The sequence below is a fragment of the Moschus berezovskii genome, chromosome 7 (assembly GCF_049115385.1).
Source record: "Moschus berezovskii isolate FMDL1 chromosome 7, NW_MosBer_1.0, whole genome shotgun sequence".
Classification (NCBI taxonomy): Eukaryota; Metazoa; Chordata; class Mammalia; order Artiodactyla; family Moschidae; genus Moschus; species Moschus berezovskii.
The window spans coordinates 29,620,501-29,638,818 of record NC_142466.1 but is presented as its reverse complement, the minus strand read 5'-3'; the positions used below and the strand labels follow the sequence as shown (position 1 = coordinate 29,638,818).

General features: G+C 41.1%; 2 protein-coding genes and 1 pseudogene across 2 annotated transcripts; 1 reads left to right on the top strand and 2 right to left on the bottom strand.

Moving 5' to 3' along the window:
- Positions 1-1,792: 1,792 nt before the first annotated feature.
- On the bottom strand, positions 1,793-2,353 carry LOC129557110 (interferon beta-2-like). The gene has a single exon (XM_088837682.1). The coding sequence runs from the start codon at positions 2,351-2,353 to the stop codon at positions 1,793-1,795; it is 561 nt and encodes a 186-aa protein (XP_088693808.1).
- Positions 2,354-9,770: 7,417 nt separating this feature from the next.
- On the bottom strand, positions 9,771-12,843 carry LOC129557109 (interferon alpha-2-like; annotated as a pseudogene).
- A 2,000-nt stretch (positions 12,844-14,843) lies between these two features.
- Positions 14,844-15,131, top strand: LOC129557108 (interferon omega-1-like). The gene has a single exon (XM_088837681.1). The coding sequence runs from the start codon at positions 14,844-14,846 to the stop codon at positions 15,129-15,131; it is 288 nt and encodes a 95-aa protein (XP_088693807.1).
- The last annotated feature ends 3,187 nt before the right edge of the window (positions 15,132-18,318 follow it).

Genomic DNA, 18,318 nt, shown 5'->3' with positions numbered 1-18,318 from the left:
GGATCAGCGAGAGGAGACAATTGGTTATGGGACGGCCGGAGGGGATGCGCGCACAGGAGGACCTGCGGTGGGATGTTTGCCCTGGGAGGTCAGGGCGTCGCGGACAAGTGTAAAACAGCGGAGGCGGGGAGAATATTGGCGATGGGACGATAGAACCGCGGTGGGGACAAAGTTAAACCCGGCGGTGGGGGTGAGACTGTGGGCCATGGGGCCTTGAGCACAAAGCGGAGCCGGGTGGAGGCAGTGAGACTACAGGCTTAGAGCCATTTTGGACAACGCGAGAAACAGCCAGGGCGATGAGACTGGCTATGGGGCCCTCGGAGCGCGTTGCAGACAGAGGAGAACTCAACGGTGGCCAGGGGACAAATAACCATGGGACGGTTTGGGGGATTTTTTGGGGGTGAGACAGAGTGCGGCCACCATCTGGGCAAGCGAGCAGGAAACAGCTCCTGGAATGCTCTGGAACTTTCAGAATGTCTTTCAAGGATTCGGCCATGAAGTGGGGGAGTTAAGTATTCAATAGATAAAAAGTAGGAATATTTCTAAAACACAGCAGTTTATTTTTTAACTAATTTTGTATTTCATTAATATACTTATTTTAAATGAAATATTTCACGTTTCCAATTTTATAATAACTATATATAAGGTATTGAAAGTATATTTTTGTTTAACAATAGCATTTTAATAAACATTATTTAAACTAAATTTTCTTTGTATTAAAACAAGTATTTAATATACTTTTACATTTCTGTTTTTAGTGGATGTAAACTTGTCAATATTTTCGTGATTACTTTTCACTTACTTTTAATTGAGAGAATTACCATGTTTGACAATTTCTAGGCTGCAGTCCATGGGGTCGCTAAGGGTCGGACACGACTGAGCGGCTTCACTTTCACTTTTCACTTTCACACATTGGAGAAGGAAATGGCAACCCACTCCAATGTTCTTGCCTGGAGAATCCCAGGGATGGGGTAGCCTGGTGGGCTTCTGTCTATGGGGTCACACAGAGTCGGACACGACTGAAGTGACTTAGCAGCAGCAGCAGCAGCAGCAGTGACCCCATGATAGTCTTAAGTAATTTCTAACTCATGTTCCTGAAATGTCTTTCCGGGGACTACATTGTTGGAAATAAGGGTTGGAGTACACAAGCAACTAAGGCCATTTAGAAGGTCAGAATTTTTCATTTATTTTAGTAAGAATTTTATAAACTAAATAGAATTTGCCCGGATTTTATTGGCATCAAGAAGGCTTACTTAAGACTCTCAAATGTAAGGTGATATACATTTCTCCCTACTTAATAAAAAGAAAAAAACCCACATCATATCAAGAAGCCCTACAACATGAGCTGTCTGGTACGTTTAAAGAAGTGAATAAGACAAGAGTTGGTAAACTGTATGGATACATGGAGAGTATGCATATAACTTAGACATTCCACACGGACTCCTTGCATTTTAAATTCCTCAAAGGCAGGGGCCAGAAACTCTACTTCTCTGCAGGCTTGTTTTGCAATGAATATCTCCAGGGTGCTCTGCAAGTTTTGATATGTGTTGTCACATAAATGAAGTTGACATTGAAACTGCCACGCTCACTCATGTTTCATAAATAATTTATTTCTCATATAAAAGTTAAAATAAATAAATAATGCATAAATCAATTTAAAAATAGCTTAGTCTTTAACTGTCCATTGAAATCCAGGACATTGCATTGTCAGTTACTTCAAGAGCCTCTGCTGGCTGAAGAGTCTCACGTCAAAGTCACATTGTCCTTTCCCAGAGCCACAGGTGGGAGATGTTCAGTCACGGAGGTAACCTGTTAGGCTCTTCAGAAAAGAAAAGTTCATGAGGATTTGCACTCGCACGACTGTCCAGGCACACCTGTTGTCCTCCTTGGACTTCAGGTACTGCACGAGGTTGAAGTAATATTTCTTCAGGTGAAGAACAGTTGTGTCTCCCATAGTGAAGTTTTTCTTCTGCATTATTTCTTTCTGGATTGGCTCCAGACGATTCATCTGCCCATAGAGTTCCACAAGGAGGTCCTCAACGATGGTCTCAGACCAGCCAGTGCTGGAGAAGTCTCTGGTGAGAATACCGAAGATCTGCTGGAGCATCTCATACATGATCAGTACGGCATCTTCCTTCTGGAACTGCTGTGCCTGCTTCATCTCCTCAGGAACCTGGAAGTCCATCCTGAACTCGAGGCAATGTTGAGGAGTTGAAGGTAACTGCCGCAGGAGTTTCTGACACACTGCAACGCTCCACCTTTGTTGGAATCGAAGCAAGCTGTAGCTGCTGGAAAGAGCTGTGGTGGAGAAACACAGCAGGAGAGCCATCTGGAGGAGGCACCGGTAGGTCATGATGAAAATAGGCACAGGGCTACCTGTTCTGCTGGTAGGTGCTGAAGCTGAGTCTTCAAGAGTTTGCAGAGTGAGTGTCCTGCCTCCTTGAGTGTGGGCTACTTATACAGGATGGCCCTCCATTCTTTCCATTTGAGAGGAATTTCCCACTTTCAGTTCTCCCTTTCAGTTTTCCTGTGTCATTTAAATTATTAGTTACCTCTAAAACTCTTTTTCTTTAAGTTCCTTGCTATTTTAGTTTATATATACCATGGGAAAAAGATATACAAACTGAGAATTTCTAATGTGTTTTAAAGTTTCAATGAATTGCTGAATGTTAAAGAAAAATATAAGCCAAATCTTTTGAACTAGATTATTACAGGATTCTTTCATTTGGAAAAGATATTTCTTTTTCTCTTTTCGTATGATGAGATTTGGGGAGAGGGGGCCTTGTTTGTAAGAGAGTTTTCTTTTTCATAAGAATTAGGTTTAATTCTCAATTCCGCTATTACAAAACAATAATACTTGCAGTTTATGATTTTGAAAAAGATACCAATTTTTTCAATCTAAAAGAGAATAATGTTAAACTAAGTTGATGAATAATAAATACATGATAAATGTATGATTTAAATTAAATACTTGCAGTTTATGATTTTAAAAAAAGACACCTATTTTTTTCTATGTAAAATAGAGTGATATTCCTAAAGGGGTGGGAGGGGGCAGGGAGGTTCCAGAGGGAGGGGATATAGGTACACCTATGGCTGATTCATGCTGATATATGACAGAAACCAACACCATATTGTAAAGCAATTATCACTCAATTAAAAATAAATATATTTAAATAAAAAGAAAAAATAATGTATATAAAAACCAGAATGATGTTAAACTAAATTAATCTGAATTTTTTGGAGGCCTTAGCATAAGCAGCAAGACAGCACATAACTTTATCAACTTTGTTGTTTTTCAGTCCCTAAGTCAGGTCTGACTTTTTGCGACCCCATGGACTGCAGAATGCCAGGCTTCCCTGTCCTTCAGTATCTCCTGGAGTTTGTTCAAACTCATTATCACTTCATGGTAAATAGATGGGGAAACAATGGAAACAGTGACAGACTTTATTTTCTTGGGCTCCAAAATCAGTGCAGATGGTGACTGCAGCTAGGAAATTAAAAGACCACTTCTTTTTATATGAATGTGCAATTTAAATTTTTCTGGAGGCCATATCAAAAGAGTAAAAAGAAAAAAGTTAATTTTAACACTATATTTTATTTTACACAACATATCTAAATGTTATCATTTCAACATAAACCAACACAAAATTATTAATGAGATAGTTACATTCTTCTTTTTCATAGTGCCTTCAAAATACAGCACATGCTTTTAGTCATAGCACAGCTCAGATGGACAAGTCAAGTGCTCAGTCGGCCACATGGTGTTGTCGGCTCCATGGTGACCACAGCTCAAGATGGAGGGAGCAGTAGGAAAACAAGATCAACATTAAAAATCAACCACTTATTTTTATGTGATCAACAAGAAGTTGGAGAATGACATTTAAAAATGACACCATTGACAATAACATAAAAAGTCTGCTACTGAGAAACTGTCATCGCCAGAAGTGCCTAAGAAGACGTCGCAGTTAAAGGTAATGGGGCATCCTAAATGACATCCCAGAACAGAAAAAGAACATTAGGTAAAAAACTAAGGAGGCCTGGGAATTCTCTGGAGATCTAGCGGTTGGGACTCTATGATTTCACCGCAGGAGGCCCGAGTTCCATCCCTGATCAGAGAACTAAAATCCCACGAGTCTCACAACCAAAAAGAAGAAAATAAAAGTTGCTGCAACCAGAGTGTGTGTGGGGGTGGGTGGGTGGGGGAGGGATTAAGGAGTTCTTAATAAAGTGTAGACTAGTTAACTTTTAATTAATTAAGTTATGACTGGACTGGGTCTCTGTTGCAGCCCGTGGGCTTCTCTAGTTGGAGCAAGCGTGGGCTCATCTCTAGTTGAGGTGCTCAGGCTCCTCATGGTGGAGCTTTCTCTTGCTGCAGAGCGCAGACTCTAGGGCACGGGCTGAGTAGTTGTGGTGCACAGGCTTAGTGGCCTCACAGCTTATGCAATCCTCCCCGACCGGGGATGGAATCCGTGTCCCCTGCATTGGCAGGTGGATCCTTAACCACTGGCCCAGCAGGGAAGTCCTAGACTTTAATCCTTTTTAATGTTGCATTGACAGGCCAAATTACCTTCCTTTTGGGCCTCTAAGTACAAGTCTATAATTGAAACTTGATTCAGATTAGATGGCCAGAAACTAATGAAACATAGAAGCTTTCTCTGTTACACTGAGATTGCCTTTTTTTCATCTTGATCATCAATAAGGATGGAAGCAGTGTCAGACTTTATTTTTTGAGGCTCCTAAATCACTGCTGATGCTGATTGCAGCCATGAAATTAAAAGACGCTTACTCCTTGGAAGGAAAGTTATGACCAACCTGCTGCTAAGTCACTTCAGTCGTGTCCGACTCTGTGTGACCCCATAGACGGAAGCCCACCAAGCTCCCCTGTCCCTGGGATTCTCCGGGCAAGAACACTGGAGTGGGTTGCCATTTCCTTCTCCAATGTGTGAAAGTGAAAAGTGAAAATGAAGTCGCTCAGTCGTGTCGACCCTTAGCGACCCCACGGACTGCAGCCTACAAGGCTTTTCCATCCATGGGATTTTCTAGGCAAGAGTACCGGAGTGGATTCCCATTGCCTTCTCCGATGACCAACCTAGATAGCATATTAAAAAGCAGAGACATTACTTTGCCAACCAAGGTCCGTCTAATCAAGGCTATGGTTTTTCCAGTGGTCATGTATGGATGTGAGAGTTGGACTGTGAAGAAAGCTGATCGCAGAAGAATTGATGCTTTTGAACTGTGGTGCTGGAGGAGACTCTTGAGAGTCCGGTGTACTGCAAGGAGATCCAACCAGTCCATTCTAAAGGAGATCAATCCTGGGTGTTCATTGGAAGGACTGATGCTAAAGCTGAAACTGCAATACTTTGGCCACCTCATGCGAAGAGTTGACTCACTGGAAAAGACTCTGATGCTGGGAAAGGTTGGGGGCAGGAGGAGAAGGGGACGACAGAGAATGAGATGGCTGGATGGCATCACCGACTCTATGGACATGAGTTTGAGTGAGCTCCGGGAGTTGGTGATGGACAGGGAGGCCTGGCGTGCTGTGATTCATGGGGTCGCGGAGAGTCGGACACGACTGAGCGACTGAACTGAACTGAAGGATTAAGCAACTTGTCCAACTAATTCTTCTTCTGAGTGAGCAAAAGACATGCAAACATGTGATGAGGTGGTCAGCATCAGTGAGAAGGGAATACAGAGTCTACAATAGGAGACTGCCACAGCCACCTCCTACTGAGACTCACACTGTCATTAATGAGCAAATATTTAGCTAATGTTTCTTAACTACTTCATAAACAAACAAAAGAAGCAAATGCTGCCAATTTATTGGATTATTTTTAAAATGTCTCTCAATAAACTTTTGCTACAGGCTTGATTATATATTTTTCACATTCCTTCTGAGGTTTTTTCCCAACATATTTATTATTTACTGTTGTTACAAAAATGAATGAAACAGTTTTTTCATTACATTTTCTACTTTTTAATGGACTGGGTTTTCCTTGCATTTTCATACACAAACACATATCAAAATAATTTTGGATTTTAATCTGGCTAACTTTACAAACACTATATCTAAAAGTATTTGATTGGATTTTCAAATTTTTAAATAAATGTGTATTGTCTGCAAATAAAAATTTTAAAGGACTGAAAATGTCAAGGGTGATGATCATGTAGAGCAATTGCTATTTGGTGCATAAATTTGTACTTTAAAAAACATTTTGTAGCATAGTTGAAATATGCGTAGCCTATGATCTAGTAAGTCCAGCAATCACCCTGGGAAAAAATTCAAGTGACTATGCATCAGGATATAAGTAAAGAATATTTATACCAGCACTATTGATAACAGTACCAAACACGAAATGACATGAAATCCCTTAAAATGGCATCAATAAATAAGTTGTTATCTATGCTTATAATAGGTTTGTTAATAACAAGATGTGAAAGTGAAGTGAAAGTCGCTCAGTCGTGTCCGACTCTTTGCGATTCCTGTCCATGGAATTCTCCAGGCCAGAATCCTGGAGTAGGTAGCCCTTCCCTTCTTCAGGGGATCTTCCCAACCCAGGGATCGAACCCAGGTCTCCCGCATTGCAGGCAGATTCTTTACCAGCTGAGCCACAAGGGAAGCCCCGACAAGATGTAAGAATCATAATAAATGCCCAAACATAGTAGTAAGAGAAACTCAACTCAGAAGAAAACACAAACCATTTGTATAAATGATAACAAAATTTTAAAATAGGCCAACCTAAACTGGAGACATTTTGCTCAGCAACCTAGAGAGCTCCTGTGAAGCTTCAGGACCGCGATGGAAAGGCCGTCTCCCGCTTGAGGGAAGAGCGTGTCTTCCCGCCTTCCAGCTGCGGGCTCGCTATTGCCCTCTCAGCACCTGAGGCTGACTCGCCCAGGCGGGGGCTGCCCTGTGCTCACAGCCAACAGCAGGTGGGCCCAGACCCTCTCCTCAGGCCTCCCACCTGGTGTGGAGAGGGACAATATGCAGAGATCTAAGTACCCCTGGCTGCAGTCTTCTTTCTTCTCCTTTCTCAGACCCCGGACATCTTGTCACAGGCCTTGGATAGACTCATTGTGCAATTTTTTTTCTAGCTTACTTCAGGATGCAGCTGGAACTAGGTACTTGGCTGAAGCCCTCTCTGCCTAGCTCTCCTAACTCCTCGAGAACATACCCAACCAGAGGATCCTACATTCTGCACCCCTGTCACTCTCGGAATGCTCCCATCAGAGGGTTGACGGCCCAGGAACACGCAGGAGCAGTCCATGCCTTGTTTTCACTGCTGCCAGGACACACTGCTGCTGGACACTCAGACTGGCTCTTTCAGAACATGCCCGTCTGTATCAAGCCTGCGTATACTTCAGATCCCAGGCTGTTCTCTGAGCTGGACTTTAATTCTCAAAATCACTGTCAAGGGTGCAGCGGGTCAGGCTAACCTAAGCTTGAGGAAACAGTTAAAAGGACAACACGTTGGCTGCAGCTGCTGAACAAGCCTCAGAGGCCCCCTCTGCTGACACGTGAGCAAGTCCCATTGTGTGGGTTCTGGGTGAGTTAGTTTCCTGTCTCTGAGGCAGTTTCTGAATCTTCTTTAAAGTGAAACAGCCCGAAGCAAAGCCCTCTACATACTTAAAACCGACAAGTGACTTGAGTTTTGTTACATCATCTGAGATTGCGTAATGAACCCCAGAAGGCAAAAATAGCAACGAAGTTGATGCAATAAGTGAAAAGGAAACTAAATGCAAGCTGCCAAAAGGGATTTCAGGATCTAGGCTGGGAATCCCCTCTGGCCTGGCCTCCTGGCTGAGTTGAGTGCACAGAGCAGAGGATCCTCCTGCCTGCCTGCCTGCCAGATGCCTGTGTCTTCCTGGCTGAAACTCTGAGCTCCTAAACTCCAGGAAAACTAAGAATCCAGTGAGAGTGGGGATGAGTCCTTGTAGACAGCTGGCCTGTGTGCCACGTAGGAATGTTTCTATCTAGAACTCTGGGTATTGTTGCAACAGGCTTGGCCTCGTCATCCTAGTGAATGGCTATTTCTCCTCTCACTGTGCGGTGGGTGAGCTGCAGGAATTTGTCTCTGAACAGCTCTCTGGGAACTGCCTCATTTTCCTGACCACAGACCCAGAACGCAAGGAAATAATCTTCTAACCAGATTCAAATAAAAGAGTTAATACATAAGGAGCACTTAGGAAGTGTCTGGTACCATTCTGAGCATGTGCTATAAATTAAGGCAATTAATCTTACCACACTTCAAGAGGAGCTTTTACGATTGTCTTAGTTTTGCAGTTAAGACATAATGCAGCAATTTATAACTAGGCAGTCTATTTTTATGTACTAGTGAAGAAAAATCTCAAAGATCTATTTGCAAGGAAATATAAATGAGAAACTGAAGTATATGAATAATTGATAGTTATGTGATATACATCAGTATGTCCATATGTATAGATTTATTAACTACATATGAAAATGTCTAGAAGGATACCCATTAAATTGTTAACAGTATATGATTAGGGTGCATCCTCCTAGAAGTCAAGAGTAGGCATTTCTTTGTATGAATCATTTAAAAGTTTAGCAATGACATGTGTGTTTAATATATATTTAAAGAAGCCTAAGAAACCCTCTTTACTTCTTTAGTCCCATTTATCACATTTCTTATGGCAGCTACTGGTTCTCATATCTCTTAGCTGTCCCTGCAACCCCCAGCCTGCCTTTTTCTTCTTGCCTCCATTTGAACAATTTAGGAAGACTCTTTTCTCAGGAGTGGCCAAGTGTAGAAAACTTGCTCTCCCTTCTTTATCCTACTCCAGGATCCTAGATTCCACATATGCCGATGGACCTCCCATGATGTATGTGCTGCTGCTGTTGCTGCTAATTCGCTTCAGTCGTGTCCGACTCTGTGCCACTCCATAGACGGCAGCACACCAGGCTCCCCTGTCACTGGAATTCTCCAGGCAAGAACACTGGAGTGGGTTGCCATTTCCTTCTCCAATACATGAAAGTGAAAAGTGAAAGTGAAGTCGCTCAGTTGTGTCTGACTCTTAGCAACCCCATGGACTGCAGCCTACCAGGCTCCTCCATCCATGGGATTTTCCAGGTAAGAGTACTGGAATGGGTAGCCAGTGCCTTCCCCGCATGATGTATGTGGTTCTCCATTAAGCCTTGAAGGCATTCCGGTTCTTATAGGCCCGAAGCAGGCAACTGTGTCCATGACCTGGGCTTTTCTCCTCCCTCCCACCTCTAATCTATGTCTCAAGAATCACATTCAATCCCTCCTCCAATTGTCCATTGTTCCTTCTATGACCCAGGGTGGGTAACCCCATTCCCTCTTTATTCAGGTGACTTCAGTATAGATTTATCTTATAGAATCAGGCTTTGGGTTAGATTTTATTCAAAGTTGTGTGCAAGTCAATTTGTTTTTTTCAAATTACTTTTATTTTCTCTACTGAAAAACAAGAGTAGGCTTATACAAAATATAGTACAAGGCAAATATCTTATGAATGATAAAGATTTAAATGCTATGAACAGCCTAAATATTTCCGATAATTTAAATAAATAAATAAATATTACAACTTTTTAAGATATGGAAAATGGATTCATAAATCTGTTTTAAACAGTTATGGTAACAAAACATTTAACATACATTTAAATAATCCCATATATTAGCTATTACTTATATTTCATCTGACACAAAAATAGAGTTAAAGGTTGCACTTTGAGTCTTAGAAAATAGCCATTTAGTTGACCAGATGAACTGCTTTCAGACTCAACATCTTCTTTATTTCCTGAGTTTTCTGATGAGCCTTTTGGCAAAGACCAAGCACCTTCTGATATCCACGCTGACAACCTCCCAGGCACAGCGGCTGTATTCTTTCTCTTTGAGATACACACTGATTCGCTGGAAGTAACTCTTCACAGCCAATCTGGAGTTCTCACTCCCTAGAGGTGACTGTTTCGGTGTCCTTCCCTCTCTCAGACATATCTCCAGGTCCTCCAGCTGCTGATCAAATCCCCCAAGGAATCTGTCCAGGAGGCTCTCGTCCCGACCTGCAGAAGAGCCTGTGGTGCTGAAGAGCTGGAAGGTTTGCTGGAGCAACTCGTGCACAACTGTGGCTTCTGTCTTCTCGAGAATGGTCCCGAACACCAGGGTCTGAGGAAATCTGAAGTGTGTCCTGTCCCTCAGACAGGACACAATGGACACCCTGTCCATCTGACTCCAATGTGTGAAGCTTTCCAGATTGCCGTGGCTCGCAGGCAGCTCACAGCCCAGGAAGCACGTGGGGCTGGAGCGAGCATCACCAGGGCCAGCAGCGCAGAGACGGGAGGGCCACTGGGATGCTGGGGGCTCCGCGGGAGTGCCTGGAGGGGAGGTCTAGGCACGTTCTGAGGGCTTGGGTGATGGGTGGCTCTTAAAGAGTGAGTAGAGAAACCTTCCTTTCTGCGTTTTTCCACATTTTGCCCTTTCCTTTCTTTTTCTACTCTTTGTAATGAAATCAATAAAAGTGCTAATTTTTGCCATGAGTGCCTAGGTGGGGGACATCAAATCATGCATGCCACTGTGCTTGATGTCTACACAGCCATATATTATGCTTTTCACACCTCCTTAGTTGTTCCTGGGAGAGGAGTCTGATCAAAGTCAGAGAAGGAAGAAATATTCATACAAAAGGTGGCTTTTCCAGGTCACCAAGAACCGTTCAGTATGAAAAGAGCTTATAAGAGAGGCTTTTGATTTTTCTCATTTTTTCCTTATTTACCCTTTTCTCCCTTGTTTCAAAAATTTCAGCTGTGTGTGTACCTTTACGATATCCTCTGAGTAGGCCTTACGCTCCCTGGAGACATCATAGGGAACATCATCACTGATGTCGCTTGTTAGAAATGTTATGTTGCGACTGCGATCCTCAAGGCACTTTTGTAGGTGCTGGTTGCCCTGCTGCTGCTGCTGCTGCTGAGTAGCTTCAGTCGCGTCCGACTCTGTGCGACCCCATAGACGGCAGCCCACCAGGCTCCTCTGTCCCCGGGATTCTCCAGGCAAGAACACTGGAATGGGTTGCCATTGCCTTCTCCAACTGGTTGTCCTAAAAAATTCAACTTTGCCTGTGTTTATTTCTCTTTCTCCTCTACCACTCCAATATTTCACAGGAAATTTTGCCTCGTTGTGTAGATAGTACAGATAATCTCATCTCCTTAGATATTTCACTGGGAAGTGATAACCTACCATACACTCAGGGATACTGAGGTTGCAATTACATTCAATCTTTGTAGTGGCATGTCTTTACCAATTCTGTAAGGTACAGATAATTTTTAATAATATTAATGACAGAAATTTTTACATGCAGGCTCTCAGCAAAGTGTTTTTAATAAACATGACATTAATCTTCACAGCTTCCCTATGAGATAATTACTATAATTATTGACATGTTTGCAAATTAGGAAACTGAAAACTCAGAGAGACTACTTAACTTGCTAACAATCAGGATTAACTGCATAAGTGGTACTTGACCATTATACTCTTCAGCCTCCACGTTATTCCTCATTAACCTTAAGCATTCTCCTTTAGCTACATTATATACAGTTGTAATTAAGTAATCCATCTAATTATGTAACATTTGACTGCCCTGATAGATTGTAAGCTCCCTAAAGGCAGTAATGGCACATGTGGAGAATCCAGGGAGGTGTCTGTCCCGGAGGAAGTGCACAGAGGGTTCCCTGTCCCATTGTTGTTCATCACTAAGGCATGTCCGACTCTCTTTGATCCCATGGACTACAGCACGCCAGGCTTCCCTGTCCTTCTCTATCTCTCAGAGTTTGCTAAATTTCATGTTCATTGAGTCGATCCAATGCGATTGAATTATCTCATCCTCTGTCGTCCTCTTCGTGTCCTGCCCTCAATCTTTCCCAGCATCAGGGTCTTTTCTAGTGAGTGGGCTCTTCCCATCAGGCGGCTGAAGTATTGGAGCTTCAGCTTTGTCCCAGAAGTGGTTCTAAGAGAGCTATACACACCAAAGTTTGAGTAGACCTAGTATTTGAAAACTGTTTCAGAAAATGATAATCTTTTGAAAACAAAGATAGTAAGAGTAAATTTAAACAGATTTTTAACTTTCTGGATAATTTCTCAAAATAGTATCTCAGGTGGAAAGAGAGACTCTCAGAGTTGTTGTTTAGTTGCCACAATCTGCCTGGCTCCTCTGTAGATCTCAACAAAACACCACTTGAAATATAGGATTGGAACTTATCAGGTGGAAAGGGAACTGTGTACTTAGCTGTCGTCTAATGATTGTAATGTCCCTGGAATGGGCGAATGGCACTTTTGTGACAATGAATAATAGGAATTAGAGAGTAAGAACTTACTAAGTGTTCCTCTAAAATAGGAAGCACATTGTCAGAGCAGGCAGCTCGGTTCAGTGCTTGGGACAGTGGACATCGGGACATGATTCCTGGGTTAATGTCATAGCTCCAGCCTGCACTGCCTATGTGACCTTTGGCACTACGGTGTTCTCCTCTTGTATGAAACTGCTAATCATATAGGTTTCACTGGATTTTTCTGAAGATTGTAGAGCGTAATGTACTTCTGACAATGCTTGGACATATAAGATTTCAGTATCTGTTAACAGTTCCCATGAGGCAGAAAATTCACACATCCAGCTATGGAAACTAGATAGAATTTCCCTGAGATGACCTGCTTCCCTGCCTTTAATTCTCAGCTCACTGGTCAACATTATTACATCTAATCTCATCTCTTGCGTGAACATGATGTGCTGTCCAAACACTATATCTAGTAGCTTCCAGGTAACAGCTGACCTCTCACACATGAACAAAATGACCGTCCAGTCTGTACCCCAGTCTCTTCTCATGGTGAGTTAATAGGTTTGCATCCTCAGAATCCAATAACATCCACGAATAGTGAGAAATGTAAACAGATAAATAAAGATAAATAAATAGATACTGGGATTTAGGAAAGCGGTCAACTATCCTTTTAGGTAACACTGTGCCTAAGAGCCTGCTACCCTCCTCTGGCTCTTCTGCAGCTAAACAATTTCACATAAGGTGCTCTGAAACCTGTCACTCTGTAGAGCTCTTCATCCCTATTTGTGTAGTTAAGTGACATTTTGTCATTTGGACAGAGATGTCACTATAGTTTTTTTCAGTTACACCATTTACTTTCTTTTTACCTTTGTGCATTACTTCTTCATTCACTGCTTACTTTTACTTTCTAGGAATGTTCAATGAGTGGAAAGTTTTGATCTATTGAAAAATCACTGAGGAAATTAACTGTTCTATTCATTTACATTTTCTGTTCCTTTTCTTGCAATAAACCTCAAAGTGGAAATAGAAAAGATTGTAGGAGCATTAGCACAGCTTTTACAAACTGAAATACAAATGACAAATAAGAGGTAGCAATATGAAAACTATATAAAAGTACCTAAGAAAAAAGTGGGTTGCTTGGACATGGCAAGGACAATAGCCTGGGCTAAGAAAGGCACATTCTAACTACTTGAACACTTGGACAGGAGCGGTGGTTACACTTTATTTTCATGAGAGTGACTTTGGAGGATTAATCATCTTGGTATAGGCTTAGTTTGTAACCAGGAAGGGTTAATTTTGAATTTATACTGGATCTGCTTCTGTGACTTCAACTCTTTTTGTCCCAGAAATTCATATTTGGGAAGGCCAGAATCACAGATAGATATGACATCTTTGTTTGTTGACATGACATGAGATATTCCATTTCACACCACCCATGAAACGACTATAAGGAAGTGCAACTAACACATCCCCCTACCCGAGGCTTGCTTGCTATTCTGAGAGATATTTTCAAGAATTAAAAAGTCCTTTTACTTTGTTTCCTTACCTCCCCCCATCTCTGATTCATAAAAGTATCTGACATCCAGGACCCCCACAAGATGGTTATTTTGAGGCACTAGCCTTTCATCTTCTGAGTCAGCCAGTTCCCAAATAAAGTCCTTTCCTGATCCCAATACCTTGTCTTGGATTCATTGATTTACCCTGCTGCAAGCAGAGCAACTCAGATTCTGTAACAAGCTCAGCATATTGATTGGCACATAATAAATGTTTGGTAATTTTCTCAGTTATGGAGAGTAAATAAAACCAAATTTGACAAATTAAAAGTTCTGCTGCAGAGAATAAGGTGAGATCTATGCATATAAAGCTCAGATGTTTTTCACATCTGATCAAGTCTTTCAAGAGGAATATGCAGAGGCAGCAAAAGATGATTTGAGAAAGAAGTCTAACGAAGTTTCCTTAAAAGTTGATCTTAGCATCAGGAAGAAAGATCCAATAACTATTAATATATCATAAGTTCAAAGTTACTGAGATGATAAGCATTCCATTGAATTAGAACATCTACTTTTTTAATGAATACATTTTACTTCAATATAAGAATACAGAAGAGCAGAAACTCATGCCAGATTTCCAGGCTCTTGAAGTGGAAGGCAAGCCCAAAATGAGGTAGTACATGAATCTGGGTAAATTCAGAATATGAAAATTTTGGACTTAATATTTAAGAGGCACACAACAGAAGATCCTTAGATGAAATGAAGATGAAACAAAGCTCACAATCGCTCATCTCAACAGGAATGCTTCCTTGTGGAATGGTTCTTCGTCTCCTCAATGATGACACTGATGATGCTCGTTTCTAACCCTATCTCTTTCTCTGAGTCTATGAACTGCCTCAGAGCCTTGACTTGGAAAAGCATGAGACCTTCACATTTGGATCAAATAAATAAATCTCTCTCTTTCCTGTCTGGGGTACAGGAAAGACTTCAGATTCCCTCGGGAGCAGGTGAGTGGTGGCCAGCTCCAGGAGGCCCAGGCCTTCTCTGTCCTCCACAAGATGCTCCAGCAGAGCCTCAGCCTCTTCCACACAGAGCGCTCCTCTGCTGCCTGGGATGCCACCCTCCTGGCGCAGCTCCGCACTGGACTCCATCAGCAGCTGGACGACCTGGACGCCTGCCTGGGGCAGGTGATGGGAGAGGAAGACTCTGCCCTGGGAAGGACGGGCCCCACATTGGCCGTGAAGAGGTACTTCCAGGGAATCCGTGTCTACCTGAAGGAGAAGGAATACAGCAATTGCACCTGGGAAACTGTCAGAGTGGAGATAGCGAGGCGCTTTCTGTGTTAACAAGTTCCTAAGGAAACTCAGAAAGTAACAAGGAACCTGATTCTCAGTGACTCACGTCCTAGCTCAGACTCTTCATTGGTCAGTCATTTCCAAAACTCTGATTTCTGCCTCAGCTACGAAATAGTTTGAGTGACATTTGATATTGGCATTAATATTGAGAATATAAATATCCAGCTGCTTTTAGAATTAGAGGAAATAACATCTGATGCCCTGTGGCTGAATCTTATGGAATAGCATGTTTTTGTATGAATGTAATTCATTCACTTATATTAATTAATTTATTTTTATGGTACTTGCATTTATATGTTCTATTTGTTACATGCATGCATGCTATGCATGCCAAGTTGCTTCAGTCGTGTCTGATTCTATGCGACCCTATGGACAGCAGCCCACCAGGCTCCTCTGTCCACAGGATTCTCTAGGCAAGAATACTGGAGTGGGTTGCCATTTCCTTCTCCAATTTATTACATAAGAACATATAATTTTCTTTAATAAAAATGTACATTTTATTTACTCACGAAATTTATTTGAAGACATGTTTCTTCCTCTTCCTTTTGAATCCTTTCCCAGAGGCCTAATGCTGTAAAACTACATATAGAAAGATGTTGTGCAGTTCGTTCCTTTATTTGTTGGCCTTGTGGAGTGAGTCTTGAGTATGAGAGGCAGAGGCCCTGACCTTACAGAGCTCACACTGGAGCAAGGACATTGCCATGAAAGAAGTTGTTATAAGATAATTAGGTATTTACATTTGGGCCCTGGGCTACACAGAAGAAGTATCAGATGCTGATGGCAGTGAGTATCCTGGGAAGCTCATTGCTCATTTAGACCAACTTCGGTCTCCCCAGGGAAGTAATCCGAAGTATGAGACTTGAAGAATAAGTATGAATTTGTCAAGTAACTCATGAAGAGCAAAATTTTCCCAGAATAAAAAAAAATAATAATACAAAACAAAGCACAGCACATAGAGTGTCCCTGCAGCAGGAATGGTTCTGGTACTTTTAAAGACGTGAGCAAGACCGGAGTTGGTAGACTGTACTGATGCATGTAGGGTATAGCACGGCATGACTCTGGAAATATGGAAAAGGGCCCAGTGATAGACTTTTGAATGATGTTAGATTTTACCTTAAGAACCAAGGAAATTACTTGCGAATTTAAAGCTACAGAGCAATCTGACCAGAGCAGATGCAGGGAAATTCATGAAACCAGCAGTTCTTGAAGTGTGGTCTGTGGGCCCCTGCAGATCCCCAGGACACTCTACAGGGACTCATGAGGTAAAATAACTATTATAGTGATATCCAGACTTTATTTGTCATTTTCACCACATTAACAACTTCTACTGGTGGTGCAAATACCGTGCTGGGTAAGAGTGCATGTGCCTTAGTGCTGATCAAAGCAGTGGCACCTCAGTGTCCTAGTAATTGTCATGTTCTTACGTATAGTATACTTGAGGTTTGAAAAGGACAGTTTCACATAAGAAGATCCTCAGTGAAACAGCAAGATGATGAATTTTATGAAATCTTAACGTTGGAGTATACATTTTAAAAATATTCTCCGTTGTAGTCTTTTTAACATGTTGTGTGACAAGCATGTCTGCTGCATGCATGGTGATTGTTCTGAGGAGAAGCACTTGGATGATGATTATTTGAGTTATGAGCTAAACTACCACTCTCTTTATAAAATCAAGTTTTACTCTAGAGAATGACAGTCAAGTCATGGTCACTCACAGTGGGCATTTGACAGATATTTTCTTATACTATTTCTATTAATGTTATGTGAATATTCTTGTTGACTTTAATTAATGAGGTCAATCTATTTTCAATTCATATTTCCAGGATATGAATTCATCTCAGTGTGTATCTTTGCTTCTGAAAATTTGAGGAGTAGTGATTTAATTTTCATTAATTACAAAATTTCTAATTTTGTGGTTTAATTTTGACTTGACATAATTTATCAGGATGATGTTACATCTTTAAATGGCGCTTTAAAATAATATTAAAATTAATTACAGGCATTGTGATCTGGGCACACAACTTATACAAATATTTTTCCCCTGGAGGAATTATGGATATTTTCTTTGAAGTCTAATGTATGATAATTTTCATGGATGGTTTATAGACATTTGAAACAAGTTATATTTCATATTCTAGGTTAAGGGCCCAAGAGTGTTAATCACTAATTTCCTCCTCTAAATCATATTTTCAATTCTTCTGTTTACTACTTTATATATTGTGTTTTACAGACTAATAGCTTTGTGCTGCTTCCCAGGTGGTGCTAATGGTACAGAACCTGCCTGCCAATTCAGGAGACAGAGAAGACACCAGTTTGATCCCTGGGTCAGGAAGATCCCCTGGAGGAGGGCATGGCAACCCACTCCAGTATTCTTGCCTGGAAAATCCCATGGACAGAAGAGCCTGGCAGCCTATGGTCCGTAGAGTCACAAAGAGTCAGACATGACTGAAGCGACTTAGCTCGCAAGCACAGCATTTAGGTAAAATTTCAGTGCTACCAGGTTTCTGTTCACATTGCTATATAACGTTATATTTTTTAATCATTGTTTTATACTATTTGAAATTTAGCTCAAGCATTTTTAAAATTTAATTATAGATTCCATGTGTTTCTTATGTATATTGAACTTCTTTCTCACGAACAATAACTTCTTTCTCACGTGTTTATCTCCGGAATTCTCAAGTGTATCAATGTTGATATTAATGACAAAGATCTTGTTGATATTAACATTGCCACCTCTAATTATTTCCTACATTATATTTTTTTGCTCTGTATTGGCCCCCTTCTGTATTGCACTTGTTTTGGTATTTAGTATTATTTGATTTTAGGTTTTTCTTCCTCTTCCAAGTAATAATGGAGTTTGTGTATCAAATCAATCAATAGCATCTTTTATGTTTAAGCAGATTCTATTAATTTTTTATTATTTTAACCTGTATCAGTTTGGATCTCAAATGTATTGGATTTATGCTTTACTTTTAACATGACTTTTACATGTTTTTTGACCCTTGTCATACTCCACTCAGTTCTCCAACAGACATTTATTTAGAGTAAATATATAATGTTAAAGCAATTTAGAGTTTCTCTGAATCCTTGAATGAAAAACGGAAAAACTAAAACTGTAAAATTTAAAATAACTTGAGACTTCCTTGGCCGTTCAGTGGTTAGGACTCAATATTTTCAC